The following is a 17,526-nucleotide window of genomic DNA, read 5'->3' as shown; positions in this document are numbered from 1 at the left end:
ATGGAAGCTTAAGGAATTGTTTGTTCACAGAGCATCTGCCCTAACATGTCGCTGAAGATGGCTCTTGCCGTGTTCACATCATTGCTGTGTGCTTCTCCTTGCTGACATTTCTGTTCTGCTTAAGATACACTATACCAACCCAAGTAGCCAGTGTCAAGAAGAAACTCATATATTAGCATCTTTGGGTCACTTGCCTGTAATTGCATTAATAATTTAATGTTTAACAGAACCACTTACCAAGTTTTGGTGTTCCAACTGAGGCTGGGTACCCCTGTTGGAGATGCTTTAATTGAGATTCTTGCACTGAATGTGCAATTGGACTCAAAGCCCTCCTATCAGTTGTATGATTCTAAGTAGCATCAAGAATTTCACACAGATATACCAAAAATAAAAGTTAAACCCTCTCCCTGCCACACACAGGTGTCATCGCCTGTAGGCAGCTGTCCCTCAAGCTGAAAGACCAAGTCCACGGCGTCCAGTCAAGCCTAAACTGAAGAGGGTGGCGTCGTCTTCCACAATCTGAGAAGTTCTGTGCAGCAGGTTACCAACTGCTTCCTGCAGATCTGATTCTTGCCGTGTCTGGAAAGGTTTTTGCCAAAGAACGAAGGCAAAACCTTTGCATTCCACAGCTGTGAGCTTTTTCTTCCGTTCGAGCACGTTTCTGGCCATTTCCTATCCCGTAACTAGTTTTTTTTTTTTTTTCATGCTGGCCACATGACCCGGAAGTGTCCTATGGACAACGCCGGCTCTAAGGCTTAGAAACGGAGATGAGCACCGCCCCCTAGAGTCGGACACGACTGGACTTTACGTCAAGGGAAACCTTTACCTTTTTAACTAGTTTTCACCCCCTCTGCAGTTCAAACTCTTCTTCAGCAAAGAGAAGATACTAGGACGTGGCCTCCATCCAGAAGACCCCCCCCCTGCCAATGCCTACGTCTTTGCAGATACATTCAGAGGCACAATTGTTTTGCAGACCACTGCTTTTAGCCCTTTTCTGACCGGCCGATGTTAAAGGAGGACAAGTTATAAGGCTTGTAGTGGTTCATCTTCGCCACAAGGTGGAGACGTAGTGACATTTCCCCCCCATGTACTGCTTTAGCCTGTGGAATCCGTAGAAAAGCCCATTGGTGTTCTAAAAGTCCACATCTTGAGCCTTGGTGGGCAAATGAGATCCGAATCATCTCGCCACCTGAAATGAAAAGTCAAACCATGGGTGACATGCTAGTTCTGGGCTGGGGGACAACAGCTCCAATAAATGTCACCCTGTGTACCAATTTTATATACCCCGGCCAGTGGTCCTACCAAACTGAACCTAGGTATTATTTTAAAAAATCAAATAAAATCTTTATTACAGTAATAGACCAGCATAGGGAGGATGGGGTACGGCTGGTATTATAAAAAGTTTGCCTACATGCTGTGTGCATGCTTAAAGGAAAAAAGATTTCCAAGATTTGCAAACAATTGTGTGTCCCTGTCCCCTCCCCAAAGCCTAATTAAACAAGAAGACTTCACTTAGTCTTGCAGCTTCCTAGGGGCTGGGAACAGCACGTGACATTTTTTAGGAGGCTTGAGGCAACAAGAATAAGCGTATTGCACAGCTTGCTCTCCTTTTGTGTGGGTGTTTCTGGACTCGGAATAGCATAAAATCTTGTCCATTTTCAGGAATGGTGAACAGAGACTGCTTTGCTGGCCTAAAAATTGCTCAGGACAGACGTGGCCTGAGCGTGTAGATTACCTGAATCATCCCCCTCCGTTAATTTTGGATTTCTGAGGGCAGAACAGAGAGAGGGCTATTCTAGGTCAGCCAGAATTGCAATCCCTTCTAAGATACAGGTAGTCCTCAACTTACGACCATTTGTTTAGTGACCCTTTGAAGTTATGGTGCTGGAAAAAGTTACTTGTGACCAGTCCACGCACTTACGACCATCATAGTGTCCCTGGGGACATGTGATCAAAATTCAGGGGCTTGGCAATCGGCATGTATTTACAGCCGTTGTGGTGTCTTGGGGTCAGGTGATCACCATTTGTGACCTTCCCAGCCGGCTTCTGACAAGCAAAGTCAATGGGGGAAGCCCGATTCACTTAATGATCATGTGATTCGCTTAACAGACACTGATTCACTTAACGGCCATGGCAAAAAAGGTCATAAAATCGGGCGTTACTCAACCGCCTCGCTTAATGACGGAAGTTCCAGTCCCAATTGTTGTAAGTCAAGGACTGTCTGTATAGCATGGTGAAAGGTTTCACTCTTGGTCTTGGTCTTTCCTTGAACCCACATTGAACCTTCTCTGCTTTTATCTCTGCCTTCCGCACATTCACATTCTGCAAACAGAAAAGGCGGTGCAAAGAGACCACCAGCTCTAGTCCCCAGGGGCCCTGCCCTACCTGGCAGCTCTTGAGCATCAATGCACCTGCTGCTCCTCCTGCTGCTTGGACTCTACAAGGGCGGAGAGCAACCTGGTCACCTCGTCCAGCTTCCTGTCAAGGGACTCGATCCGTTTTTCCAACTCCCGGTGAGAGCTGCCAAGGCTGGAGCTGAGGTCACACATGATCATTTTCATCTGGAGGGAGGAAAGTAGGAGAAGACACGAGTCACGCTGCTGGGCCTGGCTCTGGCCTGGCTCTGGATGTCTCTTTCTCCTTGAAGCCAGGAAATAAGAAGTACATGTCTCCTCTAAGCTGAGCTCAACTCCTGGGGACTTTATGGACACATCCATCCAGCTTTCTTTGCAATGGCTTGTTGCTCCCTTTCTAGGATGGGCTTTTAGCTTTTCTTGCTAACCTACAGCTGTGGTGGTCCCCCATCCTGCTTAGCTTTGGACCCCAAACAAGGTCAGCCATCAAATACAACCTACAGCGGAAGAAACTATCCCATTTCAGCTGAAGATGGTGATGGGGAAGTTGCAGTTTTCTGGAGGTTGCCGATTCCCCAGATCCTCCATCCTTGATTGTTCTGGCTGGGGTGGCTGGAAGTTGTAGTTACCGCATGTAGAAGGGCAGGCTCCCTTTAACCTCGGGGCAAAGGCTTCCTCGCTCGCTTGGGCTGCCTAGAAAACCCACCTTGGAAATGTCCACCATGGTGTTATCTCGGATCTTCCGGTGTTTCATCCTCACATGCCGAAACCTGCACCAAGGAAAGAGTTAGCTCCTTGCCTGCAACTGTGTGGGAGAATAAGCATTAAAGCATCTGAAAGGGCCTGCCCCTTTTCCAGAACCCCAATTGCTAGCTGCATCAGCCACCCTTTATCTAGCAAAGAAGCCCAGCGCTGTGGAGACAAGACCACACTTTTAAAACAGTTTAAACTGGGGTGAACAATTTACTTTTTTGCCAGGGTAGGGGGAGCATGAGAGTGATAATGGGCTGCATTTTTTGCCCCACTCTTCTCTGGTAGGATGCAAAGGTGGGTTTTGTTGATGCATTTCTACACAGCTATTCCAAAGTTGCATGCATCACAAAAGACCAAAAAGCAACAACAGCCCCCCAACCCATCCCCAAACAAACAAACAAATGCCATGCCACTGAAAGTGGTCAATATGTTGCCAAAATTTAGTGGTACAATCCCAGGGGCACAAAAATGGAGTATCTAGTGGATTTGAATTCCCAGAACAAAGCAGCCTGCAGAAAATTCAAGAGCTGAGTCCACACATTGGGGAATGCCCAGGTGAAAAAACTGTGTGCTAACCAATAGATTCTACAGCATCCCAAGGTAGGAAAGAAAAATCGAATCCTCATCCTTGTTGGGGTTCCTCACTTACATGTGAATGGCTGCCAGCAGCCGCCGGTGGTGTTTGCGTGTTCTTAGTCCATCCTTCCTCTTGGTGTGCTTGTACAATAGCCAGGCTTCTTGTAGTACATTGGCAGCTGAGCATTTCATCTGGAAGCACACACAAGTTTGGTCAAGAGGAGATGATCTTTGGGACTATTTAACCTCTGTCTCCCAAATCCTGAGAAACGCCAAACTGAACGCCACAGACTGTAGCCTGTCGGATGTGCCAGGAAGCCAGTTTTGCAAGCCACCAATACCTGCAGCTGGAATCGGCTAAGTTTGCAAGACATAAGCTGCGTTACCCTCCATTAGGGTGAGTTAGCTAATCAGGACATCAGGGGTTGGCAATCTGTGGCCCTCAAGATGTTGCTGGACTCTGACTCCCAACACTCCCAACTAGCACAGCCAATGATAAAAGATGCTGGGAGTTATAGCTGAACATCTGGAGTGCCATAGATAGCTTGCTTCTGCCCCACAGCCTTTGGAAACAGCAGCTGTTTGTGGCTGATCTGTTGAGGTGAAGTTCTGCACGTGAAGTGAAATCAGGATGACAGAAGAGGAAGAAGAGGAGGAAGCAAGGGCAGTGGGATAATGGCATGAAACCCATCACGACTTCATGGTAAGACTTTGTCTTTGACGACGCCACCAGTGGCTCCAGAGCTACTAGTCCTAGGCATCCTCAGAAATGCAAAAGAAGAGTCCGTGTGTTCAGATGTTCACAGGCCACGGCCAAAAGATGGTCCCTATCTTCTCTCCTGATCTGCATTTGGGAGAAAATGGCTATGTTTCCTAATCGACTACATGTAGCAGTGATTAGCCTGGTACCAATAATGTCACTCACCCTCCCCAAAGCTGAGCAGGGAGCTTGCCAATACTTCTTCTTCTTCTTTTTTAAATCTTTTTTTTTCCTTCCAGGGTGTGGAGGAATGTGGTTTAATAATTGCAACACGGATGAAGAAAGTGACAAAACAGATCAGCCTTTGATGTGCTGATCAGAACATCGTCAAATGAATGGTGATGGCAAAAGGAAGGCAGAGAAGTTGGGAGGAAAAAAACACAATTTATCACAACTTGCACACATGTTTGAACACACCCTGTGCTACAAGGCAGGGTGCCCAGGAAAAGCAATGTTATTTATTGTTGAGCAAGGGCAGGGAACCATTTTACCATCAAAAAATGTATTCCCCTAGGGGTAATCTGCCAGAGATCACATCCAGTGGTGGGATGTGAAAAGAACGACGACATCTTTTCCCCTTCGCCTTCTCACACGCACATCTCTTTTTGCCAGGCTGTTCCTCCCCTCTACGTGGTTTCTGGATTCATAGCTGATTGTTCTAGTGACCCAACTTAATCACTTGCAAACAACTTCTGAAATGAGGCCAAGGGCCATGAGCTGCCCACCCATATCAGAGGGGTTCTTCACCACTCATCTGCAGATTATGATCTTGGCAAGAACAAGGACAATGGCAAAAGAGAAGGCTCAAGGCCCAGAAGTTCATTCCATGCTGAAGATGCCACTATGGGTGTTCTTCCAGATCCCATATTAAGATTTTAACTGATGGGCGTCCCACACAGCAAACGAACTGGAGCAGAACCTTCAAAAATGTATCCATGGAAGGACAAGTCTTCCCCCAAGGAGCTTGTGTCGGTTTGTCAGCAAGAAAATATGGTGGGTTTGTAACCAAAGATTTTTAATTAACAAGGGTAAAGAACCTCTTGTGTTCAGTGTTCACACACCATGCTCAGCAAGCTCAGTTGCAAATGTAGCACCTGGGTTTGTACAACATACTAAAACTTCTTAAGCTTCGTGGTTCAGTAAACCCGGTTAGTATATTTGTGGCTTAGTATGTTCTGTGAATCCATTTGAGTAGTTTATCATTCAGTCTATAGTCCAAATCCAGAAAAATGGGTTAATTTTGTTACCAGGTTAAGTGTGGTTAAGACTCTGGGGAAAACCATCTGCACAGCTGAGTTATGAACACTGAGTTGAGTTCATCAAGGTAGGCCACGCACACGGCCGTAAGTAGATAATTTTGGTGAAGAAGTGGAATAATCTGGAGAAATATGGATACCCAACCCATCCCAAATTTCAGATTTGGTAACTACCATCCTTGGGAGTGAGTAACAAAACAACAAATTCAACTTCCCTAAATGTCTGCCTTCCCAACATATTAGATCATGGCTCTATTGTGCAAATCCAGAGAAGGGATTAATTCCAGTTTCCGAGTTAAACATGTTGCATGAACTTTTCTGCCATATAAAGATAGGGTAGAATTGTTCAGAGTTGTTCCAGAAGACAGGTCAAGAAACAAAGGGTTTAAATTACAAAGAGATATATCTTGGCTGGACATCAGGAAAAATGTCCTAATGGTAATACTGTTCAACAATAGAATAGTCTGCTTTGGGAGTTTATGGCCTCTCCTTCACTGAAGGGGTTTAAATAGAGGTGGATGTCATCTGTCAGGGACACTGTAGCTGTGGCTTCTTGCGACGGAGAGAGTGTTGGACTAGATGATCTCTAAGGTGCCTATGACCACTCAAGCTGAAGAGACCTGCTAGTCATGTCATGTCAAGTCTAATCTGGTCATAGACCAGCATATGATACAATCAAGAAGAATTATAGTCATTTCAAAAATAAAGTAGCTTATGAGAGATTAAAAAATAACAAAAAACTAGGATTGTTAAAATAAGACTGTCTGCAGTCTTGCATGGAAATCAGAATATAAGATCCCTACAATGGAGGAATGGTTGGTGAAGAAGACAAAACTAGCAGAGATGGCAAAATTAACTTGCTTGCCTAGAGAAAGATCAACTACATTTGCTAGTGACTGGAAACGCCTTATAGACATTTTGCTGGGAAAAAAAAAAGAACCTGTGATTTACGGATTTGACGATTAGAAACGGTAGACTATGGAAAGAAAGAAATTATGATGTAACTTTAGAGAGAGAGGGTGAAATATAAACTCATTTATAACTGCTGTTAAAAAGATCAGAAGCCACATTTTTATAACTTCCTTTTTTTCTTTTTCTTTCTTTTCTACTTCTCTTTTTCTTTCTTCTTCACTTACTTACTATTTTTCTTTATTCTTCTTACTTTCAACTTAAAATTTCTATTGTTTTTATTCATTAAAAAAAAAGGAATCGGAGTATAAGAAATGCCCTATACTGAATCAATCTCTTAAAGTTGTCTGCATTGGGGGGGGGGGGGGCTACACAGCCCTACAGTCTTGCAGTTTCCACCGCCCCTCCCAAAATGGCATTGAACTGCAGCATTTCATCTAACAGAAGGAGGAAAGTAGAAAATATATGGGAAAGAATCCTGCCTAAGTTAACTGGTTTAATTTAAATCAAATGTAATGTTGCCACAGCCTACCCAACGTTTACATCAGCGGTCCTTAAACTCTTTGACCCAATTAACCCTTTTTATGGCCTTGAATAATACCACCACGCCTAGGGAGAAAAAAAAAAAAACCCAGCCTCTTTTTTCACACAAGCGTTTCAGCAGCAGCAGTCCCAAAACTGGACCCTCAATGCATAAACAAGTCATTACAAATTGCTACTTTATTCCCAGGATATGCTGAAATTGTCCGTTGGGGGTAACTGCCCCCAGTTTAAGAACCCTGGTTTAGATTGTGGCCTCTGGTCCATCACTCCAAAGTCACAGAGAGCTCTTTAGCCAGAAAAAAACGTGTATCCCTCATAAATGCAGAGTAGGAAACTTAACAGCCCTATTCCTCCCTTGGCCTTTTCAAAAATGAAACACCAGACAGTAGAATTAGCTCATCTGGTCGTGTTTCCTGTCTGGTCTACCTGGTAAGGCTGACATCCATCTGGAATTCCAACAAGCAAAGGGTTTTCCTACCTCTTTGGCACACTGGATATCCATCATGAAATTATGAACGTGTTTCTCTGCTCTGGTGAATTCCAGTTTATCGGCAGCAACGGCCACAAGGAGAGCTGTGCAACCTACTCCCTGAGAAGAAATACAAAGTAGAGGGTAAGATATTTCTTTTTAATGCATTTAAATATATGTACCCTGAAAGGATGGAGAAATGGCTGTCAGCACAAAGCTAGAGGGACCGATGGTTTGACTTAGTTTAAGACAGTTTAATCTGAGTTTGGAAGGACTGGTGTGGCTATTGTTCCAGCTGGCTAGACTGAAAAGCATCTACAAAAAATTTGGAATTGGAAGATTAAATATAGCATTAGGCTGAGCAGAAATACAGTTCCTCTCCAAAATGCCCAATGTTGACTCTCCAAACACTGTATATTTGGTACCCAGTGATACTAATTTCACCGTGGTGGATCCAGAATTAGCATACTTAGACCAATCTGAAATCAAGAAGAGAAGTTAGTCACCACTAACTTTGGTCTGAGTCTGAATAAAACCGGATTTAAACCTAATCACTGGTACCCAATGCCAGGGAATAATTCCAGTATTATGCTGATAGTTAATATAACCTATTATCTAATCTACAGGTAACTGAAAGATGGTGTAAAGCTGGTATTTAGCACTTCTCCTTTCACAGAACTCCTAAACAGAAACAGTGAGAGCAACAAACAAGTTGTGTAATTGCATCTGAGTTTAAGAGTGTCAAAGCTTAAGGCAACAATTCAGGTACAATATTAACTTTGGTTAAATTGGGGATTTGGGGGCAGGGGGTGATTTTAAATATGCGCTAGCATGTAATTTCAACTTTGCACCATGTCTCTCAACATAAGACGTTGCTGTGTTCCTTACCATAACACCAGTGAACAAACACACGACTTTCCCGCACACTGTTTCGGGCACCACATCACCATAGCCAATGGTGAGAAAAGTAATGGGAATCAACCAGAACGTCCCACCCAGGTATTTGTCCTCTTCCATATACTGCCTGGCGGGTGCAAATAAGAGAGAATCAATATGAAAATACATCCGTGCTGAGGTTTATCTAGGAAGGTATTAAGTTTGCAATATTAGACAATCACTGCTGCTATTTACAATAGCCTTAAAAGCTAAAATTTGATTCATTACTGAATTCATTACTAAATTACAGAGCCAGTTTGGTGTGCGGTTAAGGCACCAGGCTAGAAACCAGGAGACTGAGAGTTCTAGTTGCGCCTTAGGCATGGAAGCCGGCTGGGTGACCTTGGGCCAGTCCCTCTCTCTCAGCCCAAGAGCCAATCAGGCATGGTATGAGAGTTCTAGTCCCGCCTTAGGCATGGAAGCCGGCTGGGTGACCTTGGGCCAGTCCCTCTCTCTCAGCCCAAGAGCCAATCAGGCATGGTATGAGAGTTCTAGTCCCGCCTTAGGCATGGAAGCCGGCTGGGTGACCTTGGGCCAGTCCCTCTCTCTCAGCCCAAGAGCCAATCAGGCGTGGTATGAGAGTTCTAGTCCTGCCTTAGGCATGAAAGCCGGCTGGGTGACCTTGGGCCAGTCCCTCTCTCTCAGCCCAAGAGCCAATCAGGCATGGTATGAGAGTTCTAGTCCCGCCTTAGGCATGGAAGCCGGCTGGGTGACCTTGGGCCAGTCCCTCTCTCTCAGCCCAAGAGCCAATCAGGCATGGTATGAGAGTTCTAGTCCCGCCTTAGGCATGAAAGCCAGCTGGGTGACCTTGGGCCAGTCACTCTCTCTCAGCCCAACTCACCTCGCAGGGTTGTTGTTCTGGGGAAAATAGGAGGAGGAAGGAGTATTAGGTGTGTTCCCTGCCTTGAGATATTTATAAAAATAATAAAGGTGGGATAAAAAAAATCTAAGAAAAAGAGGTATTATATCCCAGCTAACCATTTTGCCATTCCTGGAGCAGCTTAGGACAGTATGAAAATCATAAAACAAAACATGAAAAGGCATAAATCCAAGTATATTGGTAAATGCAGGCTCGTAAAACCACAGCAGCTGAGGTTTTTTGTTTTTTAAAATTGGATCAACATTTTTAAAGAAAATAAAACAGTCTTTCTCTGGTGACCAAACACCTAATAATAATAATAAGCCTAACAGTAGGCAATATTGATGTTTGAATTGCAGGGTGGGGGTTTCTGGGTTCTCTCAGCAGGTGGTGGGCTACCCTTTGTCACTGTTCCTGTTGGCAACTGACAAGTTTTCTTAGTCGAGGTCACATACTGAAAGCAGCAACTTGGCGTTCCATAAATTTATCTCGTGCACACACAGGCTCCTGGCATCATGGACGGTGAAGCCTCTGCGTACACATAGAAGCATTCTGCAACCAGCTATGTACTTATAACTGGTTGCAGAATGACCATATTTTCTTGGGGAAAAAGGACAAACCTAAAAAAGGGGCAAATCTGAAAGAGCGTATAACTTGCTTTACAAAGGAAAATTCAAGAGCAAAACCAAGAAAATAAATGAATAAATAAATCTAAAGGACAGCTTTCTGAAATACAGGACTGTCTGTTATCATGAAGGACGTATGGTCATTATCATATACTTCACTGATGTCACAGTGTGTCTTAGAGAAGGTGTGTGTGTGTTGTGGGGTGCCTTCAAGTCAGTGTTGACTCCTGGTGACTGACTGGACAAGTCCCTGCATGTTCTTTGGCAAGATTTTAGAGGTGGTTGGCACTGCCTCCTTCCTAGGGCTGCTAACTGCTCTTCACATGTTGAGATCTTCATGTGAAGATAGCCTCAAGAGTTCTAGGGGTTATGAGGATCTTTTAGCAAACAGCCCCCTTTTTAGGATGTGTGGACCTTTGCAAATAACCTATAAACACACTCAATAGACATCAAGGGAACGTTCATGAAGGTCCCAGAATTTAGACATTCTCTTGTTCATGGGAAAGTAGACAGTCCTTCAGAAATAAGGTGGGAATCCACTAGGAACTTTAAGCCAAGCCAGTTTGGCAAGAATTCCTTTCCCATCAGGCTCTACAATAAGCAGACCAGCTAGGAAATTAGAACAGGCTGTTGATTTTAGCGTTGATCCACCTTTCAACTGTTTTGAAATCCGAGGGACTTTTTTTTTAATCCGTGTCACCAAAAGTGACAAAATGTTTATTTCCCCACCAGCAGAGTGGCTAACTCAGTTGCTAGCCTCATCAGGTGAACTGACTGTTGGCTGGCTGACAGACAGCAGACGGAACTGTCCTACAAAAACAAGGAACAGCTTTTCTGAAAATAAGGACAAGGACTCTTTCAACTTAGAAGGGGGTAGGATTCCTTTTGGGGAGAGGACACAGCTCAGCAGTTGGGCGCACATGCTTTGCGTGCAGAAGATCCCAAGGCGTGACCTACAGATCCCACGGAGCAGATTGGGGGAAGGTGGAGCCAATCTAATTCTGCAAAATGTGTAAAGTGGCTCTCAAGGACAATCTTACAACCAGGAGGCTTGGGCATTTCAAAATCGAACACACAAGTCCACTAGCTTTTGCGGAGCCAGGGAGATGCAGAAATTAAGGTCTTCCAGTGGGGATACCCAGATTCAAGTCCCCATTCAGTCACACAGCTCACTGGGTATTGGAGCATGATGCTACAAGAAAAAAGCACTGAAGATCGCATCTAAATAGTCATTCTTTTGGATCCTCTGGGGATTGGTGAACAAATACAATAGAGGATGGAACTCTTGATTGATGCACTAGTTCCTCAAGTGTAGTTTGTTCAGAAGGGCAGAGCATGTTTCTAAAATTCTTGAACAACTATTAATATAGAGGAAACGGGAGCTATGGTCTTTCTTTCCTGTCTGGACTTGTTCCTTAAATATGCAGCCTCCCAAGATAAAAACTTGGAAGTTTTGTTGCTTCTTGTTATGGGAGATGTTAGTTTAGATTTCCTTCTATGACTGCAATCCATCCAGAGATTAACCTGGTGGTGCTTGCATTTAAGTGCCACAAGGAACTGAATGCAGCCAAGGCTGGTGTCTAGGAAAGGAGGTGTAGAGGAATATGGAGATGGCCCTTGTAAACATCAGCTTAGCCTCGATAGACAGGAGGGGGTGAGGAAAAGAATTAAGATTGTCCTGCTTTGATTCTCTTCAGCATAAGAAGGGAGAGTCTGTCGGACTTTTGAGATAGCTGAAAGTAGGTCATGCGATACAGAGAATAAGGAAGATGACCTTGGCAGAGACAGGCCAGATCCACTACCCAAGTGATGAGGAGAGCAACATAGCTTAATTCCAAACAAGCAGAAAGCATGCGGAAGTGGCTGGGATAGATACCTCCCTAATTCACATGAGTATAAAAAGGGGGAGAGCCAGTTTGGTGTAGTGGTTAAGGCACCAGGCTAGAAACCAGGAGACCATGAGTTCTAGTCCCACCTTAGGCACAAAGCCAGCTGGGTGACCTTGGGCCAGTCACTCTTCCTCAGCCCTAGGAAGGAGGCAATGGCAAACCACTTCTGAAAAACCTGCCAAGAAAACTGCAGGCACTTGTCCAGGCAGTCTCCCAGAATCGGACATGATTGAATGGATAAATAAAATAAAAAGGGGAGGAGGCACAGCACAATCAGACTTGCAAAATTTTGTTACGGTAGCCTCTCTCAATAAAACTCATCTTAGCCTTCCTGTGGAGTTGATTCTCGGTCTGGTCTACCTAGGGGGAGTGGGAGGTGGGAGGGGGTTAAAATGCGGTGTCTGTTTTTATACCAGGTCAACTTTGAAGGGTGGACAGAAGGGGACTCCCAAAGAAGGACAGGAACTCTATTAAGCCAGGAAGGGCTCCTCTACCAACTCTGGGGAAGGGTGGGCTATTAAAAAAAAACAAAAAAACAGTACTGAGGGTCTATTTACGAACATACAACAGGATCCTCACCGTTCACAAACAGACAGTATCCAGAAGGCAATGAGCCAGAGTCCCATTGTGAAGATGAGCAGCACTCGGCCTGGCTGGCTGTTGACCATCACCCGTAACACAAACGGGTACTGGAAGTGGATCTTGTTGAGGGACCCGATGCTGCGGTAGGAGGCATCTCCCAGCACACTACTCCACAGTAGCACAGCTCGGGGTAGCAGGTAGAGGCGGAGGAACATGACCAGCGAGAGTAACATGTCAACGTCAGAGAGGAAGATGAAGGTCTGTCCTGGCTTGGGATCCAGGCAAAAGAAATCTCCCACTGGGAAAGGGTGGAGGGAGCAGACCAAAAGCTCCAGAGCAATGAGAGCCAGTTTCGGGCTGCTGACTGCAATCCGCCAGTCGGTGAGGGCATTATCCAGCATGAAGAGCTAAGAGGCAAAGGGAACATGAGAGCGTGAATGAGCTGGAGGCAAAGCCAGGGGTTCTCTCCACAAGGTTGTGCCTCCCGCTCAGCTGGGAACATGAGAAGCAAGAGGCTCACTTCTTCATGGAGGGACGGCCGTTAAATGGCCTGAGAACCATCAGGAATGGGCTTGTTCCAGATAGTCACAGGACTCACCATGCTGTGCAACCAGCCGTACAGCACACTGGCACAGACATTCGCCTCCCCCAAGATTGCACCAACAGCAGAGCAGAATACAAAAAGCACCTTTAAACCCAGTCAGTTTATCTGTTCATCTCTCCGAGCCCTTCCTAACAGCTTTTCTCCAGGGCTCACCACTAGAAATGGAGCATAAAAAATGGATCTTGCTGGTGTTGGAAGGCATATTTCTCTAACTTTGAGTACCCCAACCAAATGGAAACCTACTTATTCAAAATGCTCGGTTTCCCAAATTTTGCCATCCGGTCCACCAGCTGTTTCCGCCCACCTACACACTGACAGACGATATTATTAGCGTTATTATTACCAGCCGGAATCAATCCCCTGTGGGATTAAGTCCTATCTACCATTACTAGGCTGGTCCAATGCAGGTTAGTGGATAGATATATTTGTTTGCCTCCCAGTCTATGGCTGAGAGAGTAAGACTGGCCCTGAGTCACCCAGGGAGGTTCTATGGCTGTGGGGGGTCTCCCCACTCCTAGTCCAGCACCTTCACCACCACCCCACAGTGGCTCTTGGGATGAGAGGAAGGGACTGGCCCCAAATCCCCCAGGGAGCTTCTGTGGCTGGGGATGGATATGAACCTATTTCAAGGTATGTGTCAGAGAGGCTTGCGGTAGTCCACAAACTTCTGACAGCTCCCTGCATCTCCGATCAAGCTTCTGTGATTCAAGACAACCGGCAGGTAACCCTTGAGGAATTTCCCCCTCCAGATCAGTAAAAACCCTCCATTGTTAAGAGCATTATGGTACCGCAACATAAGGAATGGAACTGAATGCCAAGTGGTTTCTACGAAGCCCATGCAGATTATGCTGTTGACATATTGCTTTCTGGGAGCGCAAAAGCTTATTTCTAGATTAAAATCAGTTTGTATGCTGCTGATGGCTTGGTCCCCACCCACCACTAGTTTGAATCCCACCCCCCTGATGACTCCTAAGAGAGTAAGGCTGTCAAAGGGACACAAGGTTGCCCATCCAGCCATCTCAACAGATAAGCTCAGCCTTTCTCAATCTTTTTACCCCGGAGGAACCTGAAATATTTTCCAGGCCTCGGGGAACCCCGGCAGATTCAGGCTCAAAGATAGGCCAGAAGTTTTACAACATTATATTCGTTTCATGGGTAGGCCCTGTATGTATGCATGAACAGTGTTCTTAAACTAAGAATAAAGAATGAAACTTACCTCTTTCATGTGAAGTTGCCCGAATTTGAAATAATTTTTTAAATAAAACTTGATCTCCCAGGGAACCCCTCGTGACCTCTCGCGGAACCCGAGGGTACCACGGAACCCGGTGGAGAAACCCTGGTCTAGCTGCTGATGCATGCTTCATTTTAGATTTATACTAGACGCATTTCAGCTGCATCAGTCAACGGGTGCTTGATATTCCTTTGACAGCCCAGCGTTTATTGCAAAACTTTTTTGCTTTTGTTGCACGTTTCTGATGCGTAGTTTTTAATCCTTTTATTGCAGAGAGTTTGGGGAGCTGCTCCGAGTCTTTGTTAATTCAAGTGGCAGAGAAGCCCTAGTAAGCCTACCAGCGAACAAAATACCCCTATCTAAGGGTCTAAAATGCTCTTTTGGAAAATGCCCATCCAGGGAACTGCACCAGGATCACCAATTTAATCCTTCAGCTGTCCCAAGTAACTCCCACCCTCCGCAGCTTGGCAGTCACTGGGTGAAACCCGCTGTGACTCAGCCAGGAAATGGTTCGCTCCAATCAGCAGCAGAGATCAAACAGTCCACAGGAAAGAAAGAAAAATTCTTCTGAGGTATATTTTCCAAGTGTCGCTGGCTCGCCCACCACAAACCAAGACACGCTGAGCTCTACCGAGGTGGAAGATTAAAAGTCTGGGCTGGCCTGCCAGCCTTGAGAGAACAAGTCTCAACTTCAGCCTGATCTGTTCAGCATTCTCCGGCCATGCACAGTAGTTATAAATTAATTTATTAAGAAGAACCCTGCCTGTGGTCAGTGCAGATCCTCCTTCTTACTTTGACTGCTAAAACTAAGGCAGGCTGACAGGAACTGTGTTAATATTACAGTTCTTTAATATTAGTTGTTAACAAAGAGTGTTGGCTGATGCTGATCACTCCCAAAGGGTTTTGAGGTGCCCAAGATGTTGGGAGAACTGCCACTGTCCCCAAAACAGAGGCCACACCATCTATATGTCTTAGGCCACACACAGCACCCCCTCCAAAAAATTGTGGCTGAGTTCTCCAAAGCTATGCAGACGTTGCAACAGAAATGTAATTTTTAACATGAACAGAAAGGGGAAATGATTCAACACAAGGGCCGACTTGTGTTGAATTTATTGTTTATTGGATTTTTAACTTCTTTATTTTTTAATTGCACTGAAATTATATTAAAGGTGGCCGTGTCCAGTTTTTGAAGTGCCGCTCCTGGGTCCCCAGCTGAAGGATGAATACAACCTTAGCTTATAATCAGTTGTTCTTGATGGAGCTCTTTAGCTACTTATAGGTGGGGAAAAGCTTTATACATTTATAAAACCCTGTTTTGGGGGGTTGGGGCAAATCATTCTAGTTGTCCCTCTCCTTGAACAATTCTGGTTGCACCCACTGCGTATTAAAGACGTATTACTTCCAGCTCCCTGCCATTCAGATAAATATTTTCCACTGAGATTTCATTTCTTATAAGAAGTATGCCATCTGCAAAGCATTTCAAAGTTTGCCCATAATAATCTTTTTGTTATGACAGAATTTAAATGAAGACTGTTGCTCCTGGCAGACACAGGCTGAGTGAGCCTGCCCTTCCCCGGGTCAAGGTGTTTTTTTTTCAGGTCTCAGCCTGGAATGGCTCCCAGATTTAGGGCCTACCCACCCCGTGGTGCCCTCTGCCTACCCTTCTTTAAAAGGACTGTTCCTAATTTTGCTTCTTCCATGCCCTAGCAGCTGGTGCATAGCAAAACAGGTTCACACTACAAGCGATCCAGAGACAAAATCGGGAAGGGGGAGATTTGCATCCAGATGTAAAGTTATATAAGCAAACTCTTGAGGAGGCTACTCAACTAGGTTTTCCTGTTGTTCTCCTTGAAACCAACCTGGTCAACTACAATTGCTTTTTGCACACCATGAAGCAACTGCCTTAGTCTCAGCTGCAAGAGTGAAGGTTTCTTCGATCAAGTTTCATAAAAGTCAACAGACGATATTCAGATCCGTAAAAGGAATGACACCATCTAACTAAGGTAGCCGTTGAGTCGCAACACCTTCTTGTACGAACCTCAATGGTTCTCTGCCCCTTATTTTCTTTTGTGCTCTTTCACAGAAACCCCTATAACCCACCCTAGGTCAATAGCTCTCATGCTGGATTCCAAGTGGAGATGAAACTAAGAGGGGAAATGGAAAACCCTTGGACAAAACTCAATTAAAATAGGCTGAAGTCACTAAACCTCCAAACAGATGCCAGCAGTATAGCCCATCCATCCCTTAGAGTTACCTGGATCTCTTTGATGTGAAAGGCCAGGATCAGGATCACTAATGCCACCGTAGAGAGAGTGATGAGGCACTTTGTCATGAAGGCATAAGCAAACCACTGAAAGGAGAACAAGAAAGGAGAGAGGTGTGAAGGAAGCTCCTCAAGGCCATGGAGTTGGGGCCACCATATATATATATATAGTGTGTGTGTGTGTGTTTAACAGCAATAATAAGAACTAATACGAACTAAAACAGAACAGAGAAAACAAAAAAGAAATAACAGAAAAAGCTAAAAGTACAGTAAGAAAAAAAGAAGTAGAAAAAAAGAGAAAGACATAAATATAAAGACAGCAGTGGTAAGTACAATTATATGTTAACCTCTGTATAATATAACCTCTATATTATACATCATGACTCTCTTCTTTCTATAGTCTATCCTGTCTAATCATCAAAGCCATAAATCACAAGTTCATTTTTTTTTCCATTTTGACTCAATGAGTCCATAAGGGGTTTCCAGTCGCCAATAAATGTAGATATTGTCCTTTCTCTAATCAAAGAAGCCAGTTTAACCATCTCAGCAAGATCTGTCAGTTTCACCAACGTTCCTCCATGGTGGATAATGCCAAATCTTTCCATCTTTGTGCGTAATGCATACCCCCATGGCCATTCTGACTTGCATTCCATTCAAACAAAGGACTGTGACGGCCATATTCTCTCTGGCCATTAAATAAGGCCTGCCGAATGTGCAGGGATGTGCATAAAGCACCTTTGGCTAAAGAGGCAACCGCATTTTTCCCCCAGGTTGCGCAACTGCTTGGAAGCCATTCCCCAGCTGTCCCTGCCCATGTGTGGATGCATAGCAATGGAGGGAAGCATTTTCCCCCTTGAAGCATAGTGGTGGCATATCAAGCAGAAACGGGCAGAGGAGCTTCCAAAAACCATTGCAA

General features: G+C 44.8%; 1 protein-coding gene across 1 annotated transcript in view; it reads right to left on the bottom strand.

The window, feature by feature from the left end:
- Positions 1 to 2,313: 2,313 nt before the first annotated feature.
- KCNN4 (potassium calcium-activated channel subfamily N member 4) overlaps positions 2,314 to 17,526 on the bottom strand; it is a 34,442-nt gene continuing 19,229 nt past the window's right edge. Inside the window, exons 2-8 of the mRNA XM_063312063.1 lie at positions 16,602 to 16,697; positions 12,510 to 12,919; positions 8,509 to 8,644; positions 7,630 to 7,740; positions 3,757 to 3,875; positions 3,061 to 3,124; positions 2,314 to 2,561 (exon numbers count right to left, since the gene is read on the bottom strand). Of these exons, the coding sequence (XP_063168133.1) occupies positions 2,403 to 2,561; positions 3,061 to 3,124; positions 3,757 to 3,875; positions 7,630 to 7,740; positions 8,509 to 8,644; positions 12,510 to 12,919; positions 16,602 to 16,697 (1,095 nt within the window). The 3' untranslated portion in view covers positions 2,314 to 2,402. The remainder of the gene's footprint in view (positions 2,562 to 3,060; positions 3,125 to 3,756; positions 3,876 to 7,629; positions 7,741 to 8,508; positions 8,645 to 12,509; positions 12,920 to 16,601; positions 16,698 to 17,526) is intronic.

The sequence above is a fragment of the Candoia aspera genome, chromosome 10, assembly GCF_035149785.1.
Source record: "Candoia aspera isolate rCanAsp1 chromosome 10, rCanAsp1.hap2, whole genome shotgun sequence".
Taxonomy (NCBI): domain Eukaryota; kingdom Metazoa; phylum Chordata; class Lepidosauria; order Squamata; family Boidae; genus Candoia; species Candoia aspera.
Note: the sequence above shows the minus strand (reverse complement) of the source record. Positions and strands in the feature narration are given on the sequence as shown.